Source organism: Morone saxatilis, unplaced genomic scaffold, assembly GCF_004916995.1.
Source record: "Morone saxatilis isolate NCDOM2014 unplaced genomic scaffold, NCSU_SB_2.0 Contig19, whole genome shotgun sequence".
NCBI lineage: Eukaryota > Metazoa > Chordata > Actinopteri > Moronidae > Morone > Morone saxatilis.
The window spans coordinates 18,528,718-18,538,263 of record NW_023339751.1 but is presented as its reverse complement, the minus strand read 5'-3'; the positions used below and the strand labels follow the sequence as shown (position 1 = coordinate 18,538,263).

The 9,546-nt window shown below is 39.1% G+C and overlaps 1 protein-coding gene across 3 annotated transcripts in view; it reads right to left on the bottom strand.

The window, feature by feature from the left end:
- abch1 (ATP-binding cassette, sub-family H, member 1) overlaps positions 1-9,546 on the bottom strand; it is a 29,487-nt gene that overhangs the window by 5,155 nt on the left and 14,786 nt on the right. For all 3 annotated transcript variants that reach the window (XM_035664191.1, XM_035664194.1, XM_035664193.1), the window contains exons 7-16: positions 8,003-8,077; positions 7,518-7,698; positions 7,110-7,206; positions 6,829-6,997; positions 6,024-6,124; positions 1,727-1,797; positions 1,505-1,554; positions 1,054-1,110; positions 789-859; positions 375-463 (exon numbers count right to left, since the gene is read on the bottom strand). In XM_035664191.1, the coding sequence (XP_035520084.1) occupies positions 375-463; positions 789-859; positions 1,054-1,110; positions 1,505-1,554; positions 1,727-1,797; positions 6,024-6,124; positions 6,829-6,997; positions 7,110-7,206; positions 7,518-7,698; positions 8,003-8,077 (961 nt within the window). The remainder of the gene's footprint in view (positions 1-374; positions 464-788; positions 860-1,053; positions 1,111-1,504; positions 1,555-1,726; positions 1,798-6,023; positions 6,125-6,828; positions 6,998-7,109; positions 7,207-7,517; positions 7,699-8,002; positions 8,078-9,546) is intronic.

Here is a 9,546-nt window from a genome sequence, read left to right as displayed (position 1 = left end):
TTGCTTTCTTTCTTTTTGCTGGTCATTTTGCTATCTTTTCCGTCTTTTTGTGTTTAATTTTTTCCCTTCTCTAAAGCTAGAAAATGCTAAATTGCACATTACAGCAGTAATTAGTGACGTTAAATATTTATTTCAGTCAAACTAAAGTGTTCTACTTTGGGAACACACTGAATGTACACTGTATGTACAATATACTAATTGTTATAGGATACTAGGAGCATTATGTTGCAGTTTCAGTGTTCATACTTAATTTTCTTCAAATGCACAGAACCATAAAAACCTGCATAGAATTAGTAAGTACAATAGTAGTAAGAGAAATGGGACTTTTATGTTTGTGTGGAACTGTAGGAGAAGTGTGAACTTTGACCTCTCACCTGCAACCCAGCATCTGTCCAAAAGCCCCTCCTTCCTCTCCAGGACAAAGGAGAGAGCTGTCAGACCCACGGCCAGGTAGAAGGTGATACTGGAGGGCCAGAGAGGAAGAGGAAGAGGAAGAGGAGGAAGAGAGAAACAAATTGAAGTTCAATGTTAGGTTGACGTGTAGGTAAACTGTTGGTTCAATCCACCGGGGTTACTGAGAAAAGACACGTGATCATCAAATGTTTTCACCATATAAGACTATTTATCATCAGCGACATGTGTTTTAATACAATCTCAAACATTCCCTCTTAAAACAACTGTACATACATGAACAAGAGGAGAGTGAAAAGTAAATAAAAGGTTTTGTTCAATATGTATTGGTTGATAACGGCTATGTAACTTTATATTGCATCATCCAGCCCACTGACCTGAGAACAGCTCCAGGTGTCACAAATGTGGTGAAGTCTGTGTTTTGGCTGCCATAGATCGGTTCTTCAAACTGAAAGACGACAGCAACAACAGATAGAAATTACCTGTATTATACAGCAAGTAGCATCAGCAGCACTTATGTACTGTTGTCAACTTGTTGGTAAAGTACTGTCTCATTTAAGATTGAAACATAATCAGGTTTTTCTCTTTCCTATGTTGTAATTACACTCATTTATTTAACCTATTATTATTATATTATTTTACCTTTATTGGCAGGGAGACCAGGTACGACATTCTGCCCAACTTATTATCCACAAAAGCCTGCAAGAGATGACAGAGTAACAATCTTAACAAGTTCGAACAGTATAAGGATGTTGCGTGGCAGATTGTAACTTAAACTACATTAGGGCATCATTCAGTGTTTCAGTCTTCAGTGTAATCATTGATGGATGAAAAGAAGTTTTTGTGGTAATATAGCCTGATATTGATCGGTAAAAAAACAGTATAGTGCCTTGAACATCAATAGGGTTAGATATCAATCGATAAATCAATATCAATATTGATTAAGCAAGAGTGCTTAGCCAAGTGTGTTATGTTTGAGTCTAAATTAAACATCAGATGTCTTCAGATGTTCATTTTCTGTATGTGTTGAACATCTTCTGATGGTAGCTCTCCTTCACAGCATGACAACATCTGAATATTCGCACAAACAAACCTGAAAGGCCTCATGTAGTTTCTTCTGCAGCATAACAGCAATTTGTCGATCTAGACAACACATAAACAGCAAAAATGAACAACTTCTCCGTCTCAGATTAGCAGTAGATAATGAAGAAATCTCAGAAAACTCAGGGTAGAATATTACTTCAGTTATAAACTTTTCTAAATGGACCCTTTTAAGCAAAAAGACTACAAACTACGAGAAGGTTTTCCATCTTACTTGTCAGGTCCAGCCAGACATGTAGTGATCCTCCATCAACCACCTCTCTAGAAACCTGCCGCTGAATCATCCTGTAAAGTCAGGTACATGGTCACAATCTGAAAAAAACCTCCCTGAGTTTGCAAATATATTCAACCCTCAGCAACAATCAATAAAACTGGAATGTAAATGTTGCAATAGAAGCAAAAAATGAAATACTGAACACAAGCTTTTTACAGGTACGAGATAGATTACTACAGATGAAATCAGTAGACAGAGATGTATGAGAGCATGTGACGATTAAAGGGGCAAAACACTGTACTTTTTCACTGGGGCTCTATTTTGGCATTCACTTATATTCCTATATGAAGGTTTGACTCTAAAATGTGGGGAACAGTGAGGGTTTGAACTAAATAAGAAATATCAGCTTTTGGAAGCATGTAGGGTAACCCACAAACTCTAAAGCACTCCTTTTTTTATTATGAATTCATCTATGACAGCGTGACCTCCAAGCTAATTAGAACCAAAACTAATTAGGTCACAAATCTACGTGACTATAGGCTGGTATCACTGATCTAAACAACACTTGGAAGGTTAGTTAGGCTTATTACTTCCCTGAAATCAAAAAAAGCAATGCCTTTGGCCTTGCTGTGACATTGAGGATATTATAATTCATGCAATTAAGTAAATTTAACTTTGTTTAGAAGGTGAAGCCAGGCCTAAAGTTTTTTCCTTCTTCGGTGGAAGTGGATTGTAATTGTTTCTTGCCTTCCTTCCCTAATCTGTTACAAACCCTTAAATATCTTTGCAATAACCACTATGTCCTGTTCCAGTGTTTGTGTATGTAGGAAGTCTACAACCAGTTGGACATATTTTGCAGGCTAATGGCATTTAGCCAGAAAAGCTGTGGTTTCAGCTCCTTTAAGCAAACAGCACTGCAATGCTGCAACTAATGATTTCCTTATCAATTCATCTTATTATTATTTTCTTGATTAATCAGTCATTTTGACTATAAAACGTTATAAAAATAGTGCCTCTAACAAGTCTTTAAATTGCGTGTTTTTTTTCAACTAGCAGTCTAAAAGTTAAAATCACATAAGACAAAGAAAAGCTGCAAATCCTCTCATCTGAGAAGCTTTTTTTCTCTTAATAATGGATAATAGTTGAATTTTCCTCAATGTATGACAAGGTAGGTTTGCATTACCCATCATGCCTTGTCCACACAATAATTAATAGACAATGAATAGATGCAAACCTTTCACCTTATGAAATCATATCTGATCTAATTAGAGAATCAGCCAGAATATAACTCAAACTGTTTATTTCCACATGACAGACGCATGAGAAGACACCTCTTGTTTTCCACAGGCAGGTCTGTCACATGATGGGCACATGATTCAGTAGGAATGAGCGTTTGATTGGTCGATGCTAAGCTGTGACCTGCCAGGTGTGTTAGGGACAAGAAGGACCAGACTGTCTACCCAGGTATCACAAACACACAAATACACGCAGACTGTGATTCACACCCAAAGCAACAACACATGCCCTTTGTCCTCCAGGGTTGACTCATCCTCACATGAAGGTGTGAGTTGGTGTGGTTTTTGTGTGTGTTTATGTGTGTTAAAGACAGAGAGAGAGAGAGAGCAATATAGACTGCAAGTAATAAAGTATGGGGGGAAAAGTAAGTCCTACATCTGCATTTCAGGACATTTAAAATAGATTCAAGCTCCTCATTTTTATTTTACTTTCAGTTAGTCCCATGATGAAATCTTTTACCTAGTCAACCATTTTTTAATGCTTGTTAAATATTATTATTGTACAGATACTCACCAGCAAGTTCATTACTGTCTGCATCAAACTTGCTGTATCTGAACCCAGGTAAGTGTAAGATACATCTTAGATAGATGGCCTTCATGTACAGCAACTTGTGTCCCATTAAAGCCCCCAGTACTCCTCACTAAATTTGCATAAATCCTGAACAAGGTACCTTTCTGAAATGTCTGATGCTGCAGTGTATTAGCTGGATTAGTTGCAGCTGATAACATAATTTCTACTTGATGGAAACCTCCTCATTCTCTGTCAATCAGACCCTGGATTCTTCTTTTATGGATTTTATACACTGCTACAGACAGAAATATTCATTTTAGGTGTTCCTGAAGCATTTTGTGAGGCTAATGGTTTGATTGCCTGTCTCCTGTTGTCTACATATCAAAGAGTGACAGAAGACATTGCCACTCCCTATTTGTGTTTATAGGGAAAAACAGGAGTCTAGAGCCATGTAAGCGGCTCTGTGTGGCTACACGTTGAGTGCTCTGCACTCTTAAATGCTCAAAATGACAATGTTAACATGCTAATGTTAAGTAGGTAGTAGTAAGCATGCTAACATTTGCTAAATGGCTCTAAACACAAAGAACAGCTGAGGCTGATGGGAATGTAATTAGGACAAATTAAATGTTTGACCTGATGATGGTGCTATATACAAAGTCATGAGTTACCCAAATTATTCCAATTCACCCTGGGGGGAACATGAATGTCTGTCTCAAATGACAATCCACCCGATAGTTCAAAAAGCTCGAACCCATGAACTTCACCTCATGCATGTACCAAAGTCAAAGTTATGTGATTGTGATGCTGCATCTAAATTCATAATAATGAAGGCATAAAGGGTTTACATCTGCATGAAAGATCTGTGTGCAGTGAGTGTGTTTATCATGTTTCCCTGAGTGATCAGTTTGTCCCTGCTCTGCTGGAATGCTGTCTGTGCGTCACACTGGCATTTGGATGGAGTCGGCCTGCTTTTCTGTGGGTTTTGTATGACTACTAAAAAATCCCACTCACATTAGGGTGCACAAACACACCCTTCTGTAATCAGCATTGGCACTGCACGTGCATAACATCATCTGTGCTATGAATACATACATCTGTCAAAAGATGAAGAAGGTAAAGCAAGTAGGGGGTCGAATCTTGTCAGGTTATAAAGTTTCTGGAACTTAATTTTTAAAATATTGTCACAAAGAGTTTTTTTCTTTAAATATATATTTTGTGCAGCTTTTTATGCCTCTATTTGATAAGACCGCTGGAGACAGACAGGAAAGGGGGGTAGAGAGAGGGGATGATACGCAGCAAAGGGCTGAAGGTCGGATTAGAACCCTGGGATGCTGGAGCAAGGACTCAGCCTTGGTACATGGATCGCCAGCTCTACCCACTGAGCCAACTGGGCGCCCAAGAGTTTTTTTTTCTTACATTCACATGCAGACTTGCTCAAAAATCCGAGTTGTGCATTTGTTTTGACAGTGTTCAGTATGGTGGCCCGGAGAGCTTGACGTGCTGCAACTTAAGGAAACTCATGCAAATAGACAAAACATGAGCAAACTAAGCAAACATCTTCACCAATTTGCAGAGAGAAAACAACCAAATACAGAAACGCGGCAAGTGGCACAGACAGAAAAACTGTTTCCAGGAGACACTAAAAAGTGATGTACACGGCTGGGACACGCTTGTTGTTGCTGTGGTTTTTGACTCAAGCAGTCACTGTAGTTGGCTACCTGCAAGTGGTGTTAGAAAATTAGCAAATTGTGAGTTTATTTGGTGGCCCGATTATGTCATTAGTTTTTAGAGTTCCATGGGAACGTTTTCCATTGTTGTCTGCGCTACTTTGCGTTTCTGTATTTGGTTGAGTTTTCTGTATTTGCATGTGTTGAACTTGTGCACGCCACAGTAGTTTTGTTAAATCTGTGCACACGCCGAGTATCTCTTTACACTGCTGCTTTGAACAAAATGCTGAACTTCTTTCCAACTTTATTCCTCAGAAGCAACACGTGACATTCAGTATCTACTTTACACCATGTGGAACAACTGAAATTCGTCCATGACACAAGTGTGAGCTCCAAGTTTAAAGCGCAGGCCAGTACAGCAGGCAGCAACACCGTCAGGCATCTCCTTTGATTTGTTCTTCTACTATGTGTCTAACAACTGTCATATCGATTCAGTCATGAATGTCTTGCTGTTTTGATCACTTGAGACCCTTTTTTTTAACTCCACACGGACAATTCACATATGTGCAAGTCAGCAAGCACAATGCAAGAGTTCCTGTTTGTGTTTTGTACTAATGTAGATGTGTTTTGCTCTCTGCTGATGTTGGCAGACCAACCACTGTAACATGAACTGGTGCACTGATGAGTTTCTAGTGTCACATGCACGCCATCAGCAACCTGGCGTGGTGCAATGCTTTTTTTGGCATTCATTGATTCATTATGAAATGATGGATGAGCTGATGAATGGAGCATAAAAAATAACTCGCTCTCTGTGTTACTCTAACCTTTTTGTCAGGTAACTGGTGAAATTCTCGCCAAAGCCGATGACACCCCAGTACTCTCCGTCATAGATCCCATCGAAAGCATCTTTATGGGACAAGGGCACCTATGAACATATAAAGAACAGACATAATTCAATTTAATCTTATTATATAAAGAGCATGCTGACTGGCCATCCTTCGATTCAGTGACATTTGTATCCAGTGAAACACAATCAAAGCTTCTAATGTTTGTTATTGACCAGCTACACTAGAGAGATTACATTTTAATGACGGACAAGAGAAATATTTCTCAATTACCTATAATCGTAATAGATAAGATAAGATAAGTGAACACTACTTTACAGTATCTGTGAGTTTTATACAGTATATTGAAAGGTTGTGGTTTGCTGTCACACACAGAAACAACCTTTCACCGACTTCCTAGAAAATTCAAGTCTTAGGGTTTCTTTGAATGTGAATAGAAGTGAAACTGTAAGAGGCCTGTCATTTTCTTTCTGAAGGACGGAACATAATTCAGTCACTCTGAGCTCTGAGACAAAATGTTCTAATTCAGTGAGCCACTAAACAAACAATCAGGTGAATATTTAACGTAACAATCTGTCATGCATTGTGATAATCAACAAAAGAAAATAAATCTGAATCTACTGAGAGTTTCACAGTAAATATATCTGCTACAGAAAAAAAACAACAACTTTGAATACATACAGAAACTGCCTACTTCCTCTTTTGGTTACGACAACATGAGAACAGAGGGTGTGATTATGCCTGATATGTGTGTTATAAATGTCTCCCACAGTTAAATGAATACCTGCTGCACGCTGGAGTTGTCCAGGAAGGAGAGCAGTGATCGGCTGTAAGCGGAGGGGGAGGTCTCGTTGTTCACCACAGCAACCTGGATCCCCTTTGGGTCTCCTCCGACACACAAACAGATAAGAGAGACCTGGATGACGGGCAGCAAGAACTGGAAACACAACGAGCTGCAAACACAGAGGAGAGAGTAGCAGTGAGAAATGCTGCACCAATATGTCACTCATTGTAACTTAATTAATTACTAAATATTACTAATAGATACTATTTACTACAACATACCCTGGCATTCTCTTCATCCGCACCATTGTTTTGATCATCAGGGCGGCGATGTTTCTCCACTTTGGCAGCAGGTGTCTGGCTCGCACCTTCCAGTCCGCTAAACACACACAACAAACAAATAGTAACTCCAGTAGTAGAAACCAACTGGTACATTTACTCAAGTACTGCACTTAAGTACAAATCTGAGGTAATTGAGCCTAGAATTGAATGTAAACCTTCCTCTTACCAAAATGAAGGTCCCTCTCTATAACCATTTTAATACCTATTATGTCATGAACTCCTACAGCGTATGTTTTGAAGAGATGTATTGATAATAAACACTGCAGTAATGACTTCAGATAATGGTCATATTTGGTGTTTTGGAACTAAAATGAAATGGCGTCAGTACTGGCTGTTTCAGAATAGCACCTGAATATTTGGGAGTTTCCTCAGCAGCTCCTGGTCCGACTGCGAGAATTGGCCGACTCTCGTCCCGCCCACTCTCGAACGATTGGCTGTTCTCCAAAGGCCCACCCTGCGGACTGGACCCCCGCTTTGAGCCGATCTGGTCTGACGTCTCACACAGCTGAAGGAAGGCTTGCTCCAGGGTCTGCAGCAGAAGATAATGTGGGTGAATGGGTACCACTACCAAAATACAGTATGTACACAAAGCAGGAAAATATGCTCGATATTTTATCCATGAATTTTCACTTTGTTTTTTTGTTGTTGTAGTTTAAAATGAGATGTGCATTCCTATTACTTATTCTTATTAATACTGAATATAAAGCACCTTTAACTGCCTTGGTTTATGATGAAGTGTGCTACAGTACTGCTTCATGAACAGCCTCCCTAACCTGACTAACAGCACCCCTGGGTGTCCATACATCCCATGAGTGTTTTTAACGAGTACTCACTGTTGCACTGTGCTGCTTCATGACTGCATCTGGAGGACCTTCAGCCAGTAAACAGCCATTCCTCATGAGACCGACCTGGAGAAGTGTTTGGAGAGAATATTTGTTCAAGTCTTATTTATAGGCAAAAACGTCTTTTTAAAACAACAATGTGTTTATTTGTGTTTATTTATGGATAGGACATATTTCATCCTCTTCAAAAATCCAAGAACATATCATGACATCTATACATAAATCAAAACTTCAATTCCAATCCATACCTACCCCCTCAAACCATTTAAAGTTCCTGAATAGTCCAACAAACACTAAGGCTACACTGACACTTCACATAACTTAGTGCTCAATTCTGATTCTTTTGCCCAGATCTGATTTTTTTTTTGTTTACACTATTTTTAAAATGTAGCCCATTTCAGATTCTAGTGTGAACAGGTCATGGTCCTGAACTGACCTGCGTGTGAAAAACAACAGTACACACAAGGCCACTGAAGACAGCGTTTACGGTTTCTTTTAGAAGCCAGCAAATTTGTGAGCTAATGATTATAAGGACGGGGATTTTGTCAAGCAGTGGTTGCTACTTCTGTACGGAGGTGTGTGTGTGGGTGCGGTGTCAGAGCGAACACAGACCGGTTACGGTTCTTTGACCCCTCAAGTTTAGTTTGTACAGAAGTGTCACCCCAGGTGTGCACATCGATTTGATCATATCTGGGATGCAATGGTATCATATCAGGGATTACAGATGTAAGCAAGCAGCCAACAACATAACAGTAAACTTGTTTTTTTATGATCTCCTCTGACTTACTTAGTTTCTGTCATGTCTAGGTCAAACACGCCATAAACAAAATTAGCAGTTGCTATGTGATCAAAGTCTACCTATTGTAGAGAAACAACAGTGGAGTGATGCATTGTTGTATTATGAGCTACTTCACCTTACATAGTTCTGTCAAGTAATTCTCCCCCAGTCATTGTGATCTTTTACCCATATCATTTAACCCTGAATGGGGACATTACTGGGCTAGCTGAGCAGTCAGACTGGTTTTAGGGAAGAATTACTGGCTCTGTGTTTACATGTAGCTGCATCAGCAAGAAACTAAAATGACTTTGGACCTCTTTTTTGTGTAGCCTGAAAAAAACTGATGTAGTTTCACAGGAAAGAGATTCAGTTTGCACAGAAAGCTGGAAACCACACACACAGCTCAACATGTTCGAACTGGAGTTCAAGCAGCATTCGAAGTCACCAAGAGAAAGTATTTCATCTTAACATCAGACCATGACAAAAAATGAATGAATTCTTAACCAGCAAACCATCATGGGACAATAAATTCTCCACTAAAACCCAGAAATTTTAGTTAGTAGCTCTCTAAGGCAGAATTACACATTACAGTCAGCAAATTGTGCATTAAACTTGATGAAATGAAAACAGAGAAGATGTGAAGGTGTTTCCTTCCTTTTTTAGGTGTAGTGTTAATATTTAATATTAGAAGGCCAGTATTACATTTTTCAGCCTAACACTAGATAACCACACGGAGATAATAATAATAATAATACAT